Genomic DNA, 14,607 nt, shown 5'->3' with positions numbered 1-14,607 from the left:
CACACCCCACTGGAAGTGGTAAGAGGTTTGTTGCTTTTTGGTCGATTAGCTCACCTCTTCATTTTCAATCTTAAGCGTAGACAATCTAGACTGCAATTGCTGGCACCTCTGCACTAGCTCACTCTGGACTGGTTGTTGGGCACATAGCTGCGACTCCTGGAAGAGAAACAGCACTGCTTTTAGAGGGCTAGGAAAAGAATCAAGAACATTGCAATTACTTCATTCACTTGTTATAAGCAAACATCTTCCAAAGTGCTCCATTTTAAAACGTCGTAGCCCTGGATTTCAACCAGTGGAAAAGGTCCATGTTCTACCAAACTGCAGTTCCCTTCCTGAATGTCTTGAAAAGTGAGCAAGAGATCTAGAAAAAACTAACTGCTTTCAGTAATGTAAGCTTGTCGTGTGTTTTGAAAGTCTGAAGGTGCTTTATCACAGATGTTAGGCTAAATCACACCACACATCAAGAAGATTTGGGTTCAATGTATGAGCCAGGCATCCTGGGGAAGGGGCATCTCTGGCTCAGCTTGCTCAGCTGAACTACCTGTACACTACAGCAACAGGTACGACTCACTATTTAATGAATTCAGGGGAGTGGAAATAAAAAAAGAACAGGTTTAAGGACCTGTCAAATATGCCAGAATAGCGGGCTTCCCTGTACTGTTAAGAATAAGTCTTATTTCACAGCATGAAGCAGCTTTTCCTTTTAGTTTTTTTTTTTGTTTGTTTGTTTGTTTGTTTTGGGGTTTTTTTGGTTGTTGTTGTTGTTGTTTTGTTGTTTGTTTGTTTGTTTTAAAGGAAAACTTTGACCTCATTGCACAAGGCTGTTTTTTAAAGACAGAAATTGGAGGTTTATCACACACGTGCGCATATACCACCATATATCCAGTCTGAGTAACGCAGGACCACTGTGACTATCAGCCTGCATTTATAAACACTCATTTGGCCTTGAGAAGAACCAAGATAAATGATTCAGCAAATGTGAGCTGTTAACCAAACGACAGCCTGCAGGTAATCCTTTTTCTTCCCACGATCTTACAGGCTACTACCAAAGCACAGAAAAAACGAGAAAGGTCACTGGCAGTCTGAGGGTTTCACTTAAGAGGGAAGAGACAAAGAGGAGCCTTAAGCAGCGATTGTAATTCTTAGACCAAAAGAAGAGGCTGGCTGCAGGAGACCATCCTTACGGTGTTTTCTCAGTATTCAGGAGGATAAGCTAGAAATCCAACCAATTGACCTAAATTATTACATTGTACATGTGTTCCCATTTAGAACCCATTTCAACTTGTGCGACTTTAAACAGTTCCCAGACGAGTAACCACATCTCGATAAACCTATAAAGAGAGAGATTTTCATTGCCAAAAATGAAAGTCCTCTGACTGCCTTGTCTCACAATGGAGATGCGTAAAGAGCCACTATAAACCATTTGTGCTCTAAGATTACACGCTCAATTGCCTCAAAAAACCAGCATTTAAGTTTCTTACGTTGTTGCCCCTTCAAATCTCTAACTTCAGAGCCTGTCTCAGGGTACAGGCGTTAACTTGTGGGTTGAAGGAGAGGTTAAAACAGCGTTTCCTATCTACTTTTAGCATTATATCTAATTAAGAGTTTACATCTCAGTCTTATTCAGACATCCTTGCCATAAGCATCTGCTTAATCTTTATCTCAGCTCCCTTTTCTAAGGCTCCCCTCTATCTCCCCAAAACAGAGCCAAACAGGTGGCTGTTTAGTGGGTCTATCTATCAAAGACAAGGGAAGTAAACAGGCGGAACTGCACGTGTTTACAGAGCTAGAGCCGGAGGAGGAATATAAACTGACCATATCACCCATATGCGGCTGAAACTCAAACTTCATGGGCGGGCAGAAGACATTGTTGTACATCTCCATCAGGCGCTGCTTATCACTGTTGGCATCCAGGTTCTCCACGGCGTTCTCAATGGCATCCAGACCCTCGTGCTTTGACTGCTCCAGGTTTAGCTCAGCAGACAAGAATGTCCTGAGAGCTCTGTTGAGGCTAGCGTGGTATCCCAGGTCACAGCACTGCTGGAAAAGACACACAATTCCATATGAATAAGCGAAGAAATTCTGTAATGGAAATGAAAAAGTTTCCAAAGCCAGAAGTTATATAAATGGATAACAAGTTGGGGCTATTGTATCATCTACTGGGTACCAGAGCAGTCTCACATCTCTCACTGATTCCAGAGGCATCTTGACTAGGGGTCCTCAGGCTTGGCCCGAAACAGAATTCTCAACCTCTAATCCCATACAAATTTCAACATCATGTTACAATTAGTCTCCAAGACAAGGACAGTTTAAACTGCTGTAACATTTTGTGGAGTTCTCATGGAGTACTGCAGAATTTATTTCATGCTGTTAAAAGGAAAAAAAAAAAAAAAAGTAAACTACAAGTGGGTATGTTCAGTATATTTCTTTAGATTCTAACCTTACTTTCAGGGGTGCTGATTCCCAGTGTAAACACTCCAAAATCTTTACAGAAAATTATTCAAAGTAAGGGGAAAACAATACACTGAAGTACTACCCGGAGAAACAAGCTACGGGATTTGGATCATCTGCAAAATTTAATCTGCATCTAAATTATTCCACCCAAGATACAGAAAACTGCTTAATTCAGTGTACTTCAGGAAGCATGACCTGTACATCACAGGCATAAAGAACAGAGTCATCCAAAAAGCAAGCAGCAATCTGTTGGGATGACTTCATTGCTGGGGTGAAACAGAAGAGCAAAAACTTTCAGGCAAAGTGGTCGTGGTCAAGAATTTCCTGGCTATTACTGACACCAGGATGATGTCACTGGAAGACAATCAAGCAGCTTCATCTCCACCATGGCTGAGCAGCCAAGTCCTAATGTTTCAGAAGGGAGAAAGGCGCTTTTCATTAGCTGATCAGAAACAGCCTGAATTTTCCAGACATCTCATAAAGTGAGCGAGAAAGGAGCCCACCTTCTTGGAATTACAAGCAAGATTACATATGCTAGGAGAATATCCAAAAAGAAAGAGACCATCTGCTTGATTGCTGTGCTGCTCTGTAAGCAAAATTCACATGAAATCTCCTCCTCACCCACCATTTGGGTCTCATCACTGTCATTGTGTGCAAACGCAGAAAAAAAAAAAAAAAAAAGGCAGGGAGGGAAGGAGGGGTGGAGGGAGAGAGAAGAGAGAGCGACTACTGGACCATTCCCTGCTTTCACAGAATTTCTGTCAGCAAGTGTTGCTAGATGCCTGGCTCCTGTGCCAACAAGCTGTGGCAGGTGTGGAGTCATGTAAAAAGAGCTGCAGTTGCTGGTTAGGCTGGAAGCAGAGAATTAAAGGACATTACATTCAATCAGAAAGAACAAAAACTAGCGGGGAAAAAAAAAAATAAAAAAACAAACAAAAGACGCTTGATTGAGAATTTGCACGTGTGGAGGCAGTCCCGGATTAACAGCCACTCAAAGCCGCCGCTCTTTTGCATGCACACTACGGTGCCATCCTCTGCAGTAATTCGGGGAGAGCTAATCTAAGTTGGGCCAACAGTCCAGCCAGGATTAGGCTCAGCTCAGGTTTAAACGGGACCGGTTGCTCCTTTGCCCCTGCTAGCGTGGGCCAGACGGCGGCACCCATCCAGGACACCCAGCCCGGCCCCGCCACGCTCGCCTCCTCCAGCTCTCTGGTGGGGCTACAAAATCACATGGGACTTAATATTTTACACCCCACCTCACTGAGCAGCAGGACTATGTTAAAATGGCAAAGTTTTTTGGCTTTATGTTATTGAAGCCAGTGACAGAAAACATTGTTCAGCCTATTCCCCCACTTCAATGTTTTTAAAAGTCTGGCATACCATATTTATAAATGCATCCGTCTTGCCATCCCTTTTCTGGGTTTTATAAATGTTTGATAGAATTGTTCTCCAAGCAAATCAATTTTTTATAACAATTTAATGATAACTCATTCAAATTCACTTCCCAACATGACAGCTGATTAACCCTTTGCCAGTTAGCAGTTTTCAAACAGGCCCAAAATAGAAGATTTAAGGAGAAAGAGACCTCTGTTTTAAAATGCAGTTTACATTTGGAAGGGGAAGTAAGAGATCCTGTAGTAAACAGCAATGGTACACTTATTCCTAGGAGAGTAAAGTAAGCTTTAGGACTTACACACACGCACAAGCACTTTTATCTTTTCTTAAATTCAGTCCTAGTGACCCTTTCATAAATATGAGTTAATACAAACTTCCCCATTACTGCAATACTTCATTAGCATCAAAGAGCTGCCTTAGTTCCCAAAGTCAGGAAATTCAAAACTACTGGGCTATGTCAGGAACAATTTATTGCTCTTAACTCATGATGAAGAATTAACTCATTGTTATCCTTCCATGCACAATGGAAGGGGAACACAATGTGTTGTATAAACATGGTAAGTTTAATGCTATTTGGCCTAACGCAATCTACTCGTAAGTAACTCTGAAGATTACTTTTATATTACATTTCAAAATTCAATATCATCAAATGATTAGATCAAGGAAGAGAATTAAGAGCTAGCTTAAAAATCACATTTCTATTTAAGTCGGATGCTTCAGATAACCATCACTGGTTATAATTGTTAATTTTCGATCCTTCAGGATCAAAGGCATTAGTAAACCCATATTCCCTGAGTCTTAACAATGAGATAACTGAATTCCATCTCGTGTGCTTCCAGGCAAGTCCCACATTTTTCCATGCCCTCTGAAAACAGAGCAGATATACTTTTCTTTCAAAGATTATGAGAACTTGCCATGTACGGTTAAACTGAATGCTTCAAGGAACACAAGAGGGTTAACATGAGCATGGACCCAGCCAGAGTCACGACGGCTCCTCTCTAGGAACAGTGACAAATCCATGTGACAAATCTAAGAACAGTGACAAATCCTTGGCTGCTTGTCTTGCACCATTGCCCACCACATCCCAGAGACGGCTGAGACTATCTACTGAGAAAAGCACTTCCTTCAAAGCTGGGTAACTTCTATTTGTCAATGTTCTACTTAAAAGATCTCAGGTCTGTGCTTAAAAATTGTTATCGGTTTATGAAATTCAAATGGATTCTTTACTATATATGACTCATGAAAAAGTACTAAGAACAGTCTGTTAGCAGACAACTGAACCAAGCCCATTTGCAGTAGTTGAGGGAGGATTTAGGATTTAAAACAAAAATTGAGACAATTGAATTATTCTGATGTCAGTGAAATGAACCCTGATCTTACATGTTGCAATCTAGAAATATACAGAAAACTATCATTTGTTAAAAAAACAAGATGGCACGATTCAAGTTGAGCAAATATTAACCAAAAAAGGTCTCCTAAACAGGCAGCAGGTATAAACAAAACATGCCTGTTCAGTTCAGGAATTTTGCAAAATGTGACATGTTGAAATAACAGCATTTTTCAAAAGCATCTAGCACTGACAATCCTGACCTCCAAAGGACAGGTTTAAATAAACACCTAGCAGAAGTGCACTTCACGTGATTTTATGATCAGCTGAATAAATGCATTATATATATTGTTAGGTATTATAATAGCTGACTAATTAATAGTGATCTGAGTGCTCTTTATTGCCTGTGTCTAGAGACACTTCTGTTCATTACTCCTCCCTCCTACAAAGAAAGTTCCCTCCAGGCTTTGCAGTTGAGTGTTTCTAATAGCGACGGCAGCGGGCTGTCCTTGCCAAGCAGAATAAGATCAGGCAACAGTCAGTGACCCAGACGCGACGTGTTCGGTGCGTTCGGAACCCCAGGTCTGCAGGCTGAAGTGGGTAGTTACGTATGAGTGGAAAGTCTCGGGAGTCCTAACTGGCTTTTCTGAGTTTTCAAAGAGGAGAGATTTGGGGGTTTTTGTTGTGCATTTTACCAAAAGCAGAAGTGATGCCCCCTGAGTACTAGGGGCATCATTCGGCTGCCGAACAGAGGCCTTGCAGGCGGCTGAGGAACAAGCTCCCTCCTCCACCTTCTGCTCCATTTCCCCGTTTCTGCAGAGAGCATTCTAAGGAAGGGGGGGACTGGTTTCTACAGCCAGTTTATTTCTTCCTTTCTTTGCGCAGAGAGACTGCAGAGTGGCAAGCAGTGGAATCCCCATCGCTGTTGACACTCACTCCCCTGACACCTTTCAGAACTGGACTGGAAGTGCTCTGCAGCCCCAGTGACAGAAAAGCACCAAGTTGCTGTAAAGCTGGTGGGTCGCGGTATCAGAGAATGGAGGGTCTTAAAAGCAGCGAGGTTCATCCCTCTTGTGAAACGTGCTAGAGGAAGAGTTAACCTTGAAATATATGGAATTTTTCAAAACAAGTTAAAAGCAGATTTAGAAATTGCTTCTGTCCTTGATTTCTTTTACCAACTGGTATACCGTTTCTACAGTTAACATTCTTTTTTTAAATGTGCTTCTGAGTTACAATCTTGCCGGTTTGCCTGAAATAGCAAACAGAAAATGTCAAGCAACAGTGTGATACCAAAGCTGAGTTTCATTTTAACTAAGCAACTCCTCCTTCTGCATGTTTCAGTGCCAGGTTTCTTGTGCAAGCTTCTATCTGTGCAACAAACTCTGAGTTAGCCATCTAAGAAAAGCTCACTTAACAGCTTAAGGACCAATTACCACGCCTGTTGTTACCCTCCAAGCTGCCCATCCAAGACCATCATTCCACAGCTGTAAAGGTTACCAGTCCTGCTGGTGTGTGGGATGCTGAAGGAGAGGCACACGTGAGGGTTAATGGCAACGACATTCATTGCAGGCACCCAAGCAGCAGCACTTACATCAATGAGATCAGACAGGTCATGAATGTAATACTTGAATACAGATGCGTTGGTGGCTTCCAGAGCTAGCAGATACTCGTTTCTTGCTTTAATAGCCTTCAGTCTATTTTCTGTGTATTTCGCTTGGCGCTAAAAGAGAACCAAAATCAGAATATATTTTAAAAAGAGGTGCAGCAGGAGTAGTAGCATTCTTAGTAACACCAGAGACTACTGAACGAATCTTACTCTGCTCACACAGTTTTTGTTGATTTGGATTCCAGTTTTATCAAGACTCAAAGACTCAGAATTTAGATTAATTATTTAGATATTTTTAAGCATTATTATACAAGACAGCTTTGCATTTAAAATCTTCTCTTAAAACAGACTGTGGGTTGGGGAAGACTGAAGGAACGAGGTGGGTTTATGAGGTTATGGCCCAGCTCCAGCACTACTACCATGGCTGCTAGAAGCCCATAGGTAGTCTGAGGGCTGGTGCAGGCACCCCACCTCTTGCAACAAAAGCTAGACCTAAACTTGGTCCTTTCAGAGCCCAAATCAATGCAAAAATAACTCTTCACCTTCTACTGGCTTGAATATTAGAGCTGAACTACTTAATTGACTGACTGATTGCTAAGGCCACTGGTTCTGCCCATGAAGTCAGTTTGGGATTGCATGTCTCCCTGGCACGAAATGGTAAACTAAAATCTTGTACTCTGTACAAGGAAAAACATGTTAACCATGACTTCCAAGAAGACAGTTGTTACTTTCACACTCTAACCTCATTTTAGCTTTCTGTGCCACGCCTGTATAATCTGGGATACTACAAAATGCGAATTTGTTGTCCTAAAAGAAACTTGGCGCTAGCTTTTACCTGTCCTAAATCTGAATGTTTCAAACTCATACAAAAATTGAGACTTGCATTTGAATGTCACAAAGGAGGGAACTCAGTAGTTCCTGTGCTGAACCACTGCAAAGGTCCCCTCCTCAAGCACTCTACACAAGCAGTCACAATGCTGTGGAAGTACCTTCTCCTTCATTTTCTCTATTTTTTTGACAGAGCTTCTTCGAACATGTTTTTCTTCAAACTTGACGTTGGAAGTTGAGTCAGGGGAACGTGGCGTCTGCTTGTCCTCTTGTTTCACCGACTTCCCAATCTGCTTTTCTTCCTGCTTCTCTGCTTCTTTCAGTTTGCTCTGAGCACTAATGCTGTCAGCGTTGTACATATGGTAGGTTTTCATAACCTGCAGAAAATGATACACAACAGTCAGAAAGCACCAGCATTTGATTTGATGAGGAAGAAATGGGTTTACCTAACCAACAAACTAGGTATACAGATGTTTTGCCTTACTTTATCTGCATGACCAAGTCTGAGGGAGAACAGCAATACATGTACCTGGAAAGCTCACAGGCTAGGAGGGAGTTAAAAATCCTAAGAAAGAAGTCCCATACTGCAACACTTCTTTTTTTTTTTTTTTTTTTTTTTAAATTTGGCCAATGCACTCCCCCAAAGTGTACGTTTCTTCAATATAACCATTTCATAATAGCCGTCCATCATGTTTATATTAAATGCAAGATATCGTACTAACTAAGCAAGGGCATTTGGACAGTAAACCAGCCAGTCAGTTCTGGTTGCTAGTTGCAAGTTAGAAATATCTAAACTGGCAAAACACTCAGGGAGATTTCACATCCCAGAAAAAGCATAACAGAAGATGCACAAATGAAAGTGTGGCTCTCAAAATGAATCCGAAATCAATGTGGATTATTTTGCAGCTGCTTCTTTGTTTAACTTTGGCATGTGCCTTCTTGTACAATCCAATAACGGAGTCATAAAAACCAAAAAAAGATACAGAATAAATCCAGCCTCCTTGCTATTCAAGGAAAATTCTATGCCAATGCTGGAAAATGATAGCTTTTCATCAGCAGGTAAGGTTTCATAAGGGATGCCTATCAGTCTTTTATCTGGATGAATCAGCCCTTTAAGCATCACAAGTCTCAAGGAACTGCATGCAAATCAATAGTCTGAACACAACGGCTGCAAAAGCAATTCGGGTTCAATTTGTTTAAATCAAATGCGATATGTAAAAGTATTCCTGTTCAGCTTTTGTAATAAAAGTATTAATAAAAGAATGTGGTTCTTTTGCTCAGGGAGACCTGGACTCTGTATTATAAGTACAACTATTAATATAGCACATTTTCTATAAGTAGGTATAGATAAATATCCCTCAGAGTCACAAAAAAAACCACATTTTTTTCATAGGATATTCAGGTCTAGCTTTGTGTTAAGAAAACAGAACCAAAAACCCAAAGGACATTATATATAAACTAGTTTTTTTTAATCCACAAATGCAAAGCAATTCAATTCACACAGCAAAGCAAACATTAGTATGATATAATTTTGATAGGAGGCCAAAAAAACGCACAGTTGCATAAAAACACCCCAATAGTGTCATTCCAGCATTAATAAAGACCCCACTTGCAAATAATTTGATTTATTTCAGATGAAAACCCACTTCTACCTATTTCACCTTAGTTTGAACCATAACATAATTTTACGTAAGTGGGATGCATGCTCCCTCTTTATGCAGTGATCAGCAAAGTTTCTCAGATACAAAGGAGACGTTGTATTTAAACATAAAAAAGAATGTGAATGCAGCCAGCATTAAAGAGAGACTTTCTGAATAATTTACACACACACACTTTCAGCTCCTGCATATGCTTAGACTATAAAGCAGGCATTTATAATAATGGATGCAAAGTAGTTTCTTTTCCTCTATCGCTGAAAGTGGAACTGGCAGAAAGCAAGAGAAGCACAAAAAGAAATCACAATGTGAATGATTTTATCCTGCTGATGGTGCCACACTGGCAACCACAAGCTCTGCCTGCCCCACGGCTGGCGACGGGGCCGCTGGCGACGCTCTGGCGGCTGAGGAGGGCAACAGCACGGGCAAGGACTGACTGCACAGGACAATTCAGGACAAAAACTTACAGGTTATAACAATGCTCCACGTTTTATCTGTCTAGGGAAACTGAAGACTTTGTCCATATCCATTTTTTCTGAAAATGGGGATTCTGCCAACCTTTTGGATATCCAGTAGAACAAGAGGGGGAAGGATTTCCAAAAGTACCAGTAAAAGCACTCCCACCAGTGATTAAATCCAGTCCAGCACGAAGTATCTTTCAATACAATCAGCAGAAGTGGCTTTTTCAAAGGAAAATAAACTTTCTGCTGAAGGGACAATTTAGAATTTTACAGCAGATGGAATGAGTAAATAGATTTCAAGTTCCTAGCACTGACATCAAAAACGTTAATACCCTACATCACTCTGTTTAACAAAGGCTGAGTTCTGGAAGATCTTCCTTCCAGTGATTGAGAAAACAGGACTCAGTATTTGGCTCAATGATCTGTCAGAGCCTGGCATGCAGAAATTATTACCTATGTCTATGTAAACATCACTAACCAGCCACCTTATCAACTTCAGTGTCACGTGAACTTGGGCTAGAAATAAATCTCGGTCCCTGACAGTCTGTGTTTAGAGACAGATCTATATCCTTCCTTAGGATGCCTTCCAAGTACAGGACTCAAAAGTTGAATCAGGTTTTGACCTCAAATAAAAAATAATTTCTAGAGTAGGCAGCACTGAGGATAGGCACTGTTACATTTACAAAGCCACCTTCATACTCAAAGTAAATTGTCTGCCTTTCAGGAACTGGAGCACAACGCGGTTTGCTCGTACTATTGTAAACCACGGCTGTACTAACTGCAGCGACCGTACATGGAGCCCCAGGTCAGCTTCCAAGTGCCTCCAGCTTCCACCATACTGCTCGTTCTTGGCTTTCCCGTCAAGGAATACTCTTTGCCCACACTCAGTAATGCTAAACACTCCAATCCAGAAAAGGAAGAAAATCGTAAACTGGATTCAATGTCTCACCTCTTCAAATGCGATTTCAGTTGAAGCAAGAACATTTTTCCTACGCCTGAGCTCCCTTTTTTCCTAAAAGATTATTCTAAATATTTGGCTTTGCTGCTCTAAGGAAACAATTCCCGTCTATACTTTTTGTCAATATGAGAAATTTCTGGGGATCCCCCTAATAGTCTAGCATTGCTATTAATATCAAATTTCATCACAAGACTGGTATGTCATGGATTGAGAAACATCCCTGGATCATCTTTTCAAACAAAGGAAAGAATATGTACCTCAGTGTAATGACCCAATGTATCATTAAAGAAGGACAAAAGAAAAGACATTTAGAACAACAAAACCGTGTGCAGGTTCTGCTTTTAAAAGAGAACTAGCTCAGTAACAGCTGCAGAAAGCAAAAATTTAATCAAACAACAGGCTTTTCCATTCATCTACGGAGAAGAAAAATCCCCAAGCAGTATATGAACTTTTATGAACACATTCCTTCTCCTTCCCAAGGCAGTGCCTCTTTCTTGGTGTCTCCAATGGACATACTGAGAAGCAAAAAGCACAGATGGAAGACTATTACTCTAAAGGGAGCTGTTTTGCTGAAAGAGTTGAGGAACAAATAAACACAGTGGGTCTCCCCACTGAAGCTGTATGCTGCCTTTTGTATGCTCAGACCACACAAAACCACAGGCTGAGTATTTTTAGCGTATTTGGAAATATTTCTAATATCTCTCACTCTTTTTAAAACCAACACTGCAGCTAGTAGCAGGTGTGCATTAAGGTGAGAATTTTGAGAAGTGGAGCCAACACTTACAGAACTGAGACAATATAAGGGTAGAGTGAAAAAGTGAGATTTATGGCGAACTGGTGAACACAAGCTGCTTGAAACTACAAAGACTTCAGACATTTATCAGTCTTGCTGTTTAGTCTCTGCTGTAGCAGCAGGCTGGAAGAAGTCAAACACTTCTTCCTTCTGCCTGAAAAGATGCCAAGAAGTCAGTCTGATTTACCGTGTAGAGTTCATTCAAGACCTTCATCAAGTCTTCCTGGAGCTGCAATCCCACTTCCTTGCTCTGCAACAAAACAGAGAAATGAAAGTTAATTGGGGAAGATGGTAAAAAGGCAGAAGAAATGAGCATGCTCCGCATCTACAAATAATTTAGGCTCAATTAAGCACTGCTATTTACGCTAGCAAATCCAGTAACTGCTCAGCCCAGAGCCACTTATGGTCAAATTGCACAAACAGTACTAATAAACTGAAATGTTATATATGCACACTCAGAAAAGCCTTACAGTATGGAGACAGGGAAATTTCCAGAAAACGTGCGATTTTCAACACTACAATCCTGGAAACACATAGAATTGCCCATTTTAGCAGGATCAAGCAAGACTATGAATATGGGACAGCTTGGCACGGAAGCTGAAGAAATGCAGAGTAAGAAAGCCAACAGGAATGATCTTCCTTTACTGAAGGTCATATCACAAACCAGGCAATGCTCCCAATTTGCTGATGTAAGGCACCTCCTTCACAAGGCCTGGACTCCAAGGCTGCGATGGCAGTCGGCCACCACCACCTCCTTCACACTCCCATCTCTCTGGGCAGACCTGCTGCTCTTTCCTTTGACCCTGTATCTCACTCCCAGCCCTTCGGTACCACCTGCCCCTCCCATCCTTATTCCTCGTCCCTCGACCTCACACACATCGTGAGTTGCCAGTGCCACCCCATCATAACGATTCTTGGGGAAATGGGGTTGCTCAGATGGGGTCTGGCAAGGTGTTACAACTTAGAAAGGTGGATCCAGGAAGGAATCTTTACTGAAGGGTCTGCCAGCTCCCACTTGGTAAGCCTTGTTCACAGATTGTTAAATTTATTTCCCAGATTCACTAGCACAGCGGTCACTTTTGGATATTGGAGTGAAAACGGTTTGCCGAAGAAGCAGTGTTTGTCACAGAGAAGATTGGAAAAGCAGGGAGATGTGCTCGACAGCAGGTCTTTTTGCCTCTTGGTATGGAAGATGATGCTCCAACTACAGTTTGTGCTAACTGTATTTGAAAGGCTATACAGAGGCTGCAGTCTATTTTAAGCACAGTGTTAATGTCAATGGATTTTATTTTTTTTTTTTTTTTTAGTTTTGTATGATAGAGTCATTCAGTTAAAAAAAAAGTGCTTTCAGATACACAAGCTCTCCCTTGAGTCTCTATGAGATTTACCAAAAGTTTACCTCTTCTTCCACAAATACCACAACAGCCTGTTACACCCTCTAGTTTCCTCCGGCAAATGTTCCTTCACTTGTGTGTCTCGTCACCAGAGCTATAAAAAGTACCACCACATCAACATAAAAATAAAATTATTCTTACAGAGCTTTACATGCATACATTCCCATTTCCATTCAAATTTTAAATCAATATGGGATTTACCTCAACAAAACAATCAGGTGGGTTTTTTTAAACTACAAGGAAGACAATACATTTTAACCATATCAATACAAATCACTCTGTCCTGGGGGACACTTGCATTACTGAGCTGTCTAGTTAAACCTAAGGCTATATGACTCATGAATTGGTTTCCTTCACTAAAGCAGCAGAATGAAGAAAAAAAAAAAAAAAAAAACAAAACCCAAACCAAACACGTGCAGATAGACCTGACTGGTTGTCAAAACTGCCTGACACCTGAACTAGCCTGCAGCCAAGTGTCAGATTTTAAAAATATATTTACTTATTTAAACTCCCTGCTAGGAGCATCCTCCGATTCTAAATCACAATTGGACACAACTGCTGCATGACAAGCTGGTGCTGGCACATATTTGGCTTTAGCTAAATACAGGAACAGATAAGCTTCTGGCTTTCTAATAAATACACTGGAATACCCAAAGACGTGCATCCATAATTACCGATGGACAGCACCTCCTGTATGCAAAGCCCTCTTTGAAGAGATGTTTCTGCACGCAATACAGCTTGTATGCAAAGAAGGGCAAAGCCACTTTCTTGCTTAATGAGTTCAATGGTACTATTAATCTTCAATTCATTAGAAACAGGATTTCATGGCAAAACTGCCATTGTTTGCATTCTGAAGAGCTTCCATGAGAAAAGCTGAGAATTTCAGATACATCAAAAAGTATATTGAGCCAGCGTTTGCTGATACACCTTGCAAAGCAAAGCAAAGGTGCAGCCACACACTCCAGCCTTGCCGCCTCCAGCAGCCACACGTGCACATAAATCTGAATAAATCCCCTTTTTCTACTGCAGGAATATGAACGATCAAAAAAAAAATCTCTGTATTTGTAATACAATTTAAATCTTTCAGCCTACAGTTATTGAAAGAGATTAAAGCCAAGAAAGTTACAGTTAGACTCAAACAGATGTTTCCCTTCTTTGCCACTGAAGACTCCAAGAAGTGATGTCCCAACTGTTATCCTGTTCACCCAAACAGGCTGCTGAAATTATTTTAATTTACTGCTTCAATTTTTCTGTGGTGTACATTATCATGCCTGATCATCCCTTTGACATTCCAGGAGAATCCATATCCATTCCGACAGGGAGCTGGTTATCATCCCTGCCTTGTAGCAAGCAGCCAAGATTGCCACATATTATAAAAATCATCAGAGCTGTTGGGTTCAGAGCGTTACACAATGCATCCTTTAAGGTGGAAAAAAAAAAAAAGGAAGAGGAGGGGAAATGGGAGCGATCAATCATCAACTATTTATAAAGCCATATATTGGGCCAAAAGGACAATTGAAGGGGAAAGCTCCCTCAAAAAACCCAAACTTTAGGATAACAGGCAATTATTTCTTACATGAAGCGTGTCACAGCGCACGACAGGAGGAAGAGGCCTTAGAGCCAACCTTGTAAGCTGGGCAGCAAAATAGGGGGAAATGGGGGTGGGGAGAGAAGTATAAAACAGAGCTGCCTTTGTCAGGCATCGGAGAAAATGTTTCTCTCAGTCTGGTGGAAGG

General features: G+C 41.1%; 1 protein-coding gene across 5 annotated transcripts in view; it reads right to left on the bottom strand.

Annotated features, from left to right (window-relative positions):
- SRGAP2 (SLIT-ROBO Rho GTPase activating protein 2) overlaps nt 1–14,607 on the bottom strand; it is a 114,616-nt gene that overhangs the window by 39,304 nt on the left and 60,705 nt on the right. For 3 of the 5 annotated variants that reach the window (XM_033009399.2, XM_033009402.2, XM_033009397.2), the window contains 5 exons: nt 11,665–11,727; nt 7,772–7,987; nt 6,768–6,896; nt 1,816–2,040; nt 55–156 (listed from right to left, as the gene is read on the bottom strand). In XM_033009399.2, the coding sequence (XP_032865290.1) occupies nt 55–156; nt 1,816–2,040; nt 6,768–6,896; nt 7,772–7,987; nt 11,665–11,727 (735 nt within the window). The remainder of the gene's footprint in view (nt 1–54; nt 157–1,815; nt 2,041–6,767; nt 6,897–7,771; nt 7,988–11,664; nt 11,728–14,607) is intronic. The other 2 variants (XM_033009401.2, XM_033009398.2) reach the window with 1 other exon arrangement.

The sequence above is a fragment of the Tyto alba genome, unplaced genomic scaffold, assembly GCF_018691265.1.
Source record: "Tyto alba isolate M040663 unplaced genomic scaffold, T.alba_DEE_v4.0 Super-Scaffold_30, whole genome shotgun sequence".
In the NCBI taxonomy this organism is placed as follows: Eukaryota; Metazoa; Chordata; class Aves; order Strigiformes; family Tytonidae; genus Tyto; species Tyto alba.
This window is presented reverse-complemented; position numbering and strand designations above follow the sequence as displayed.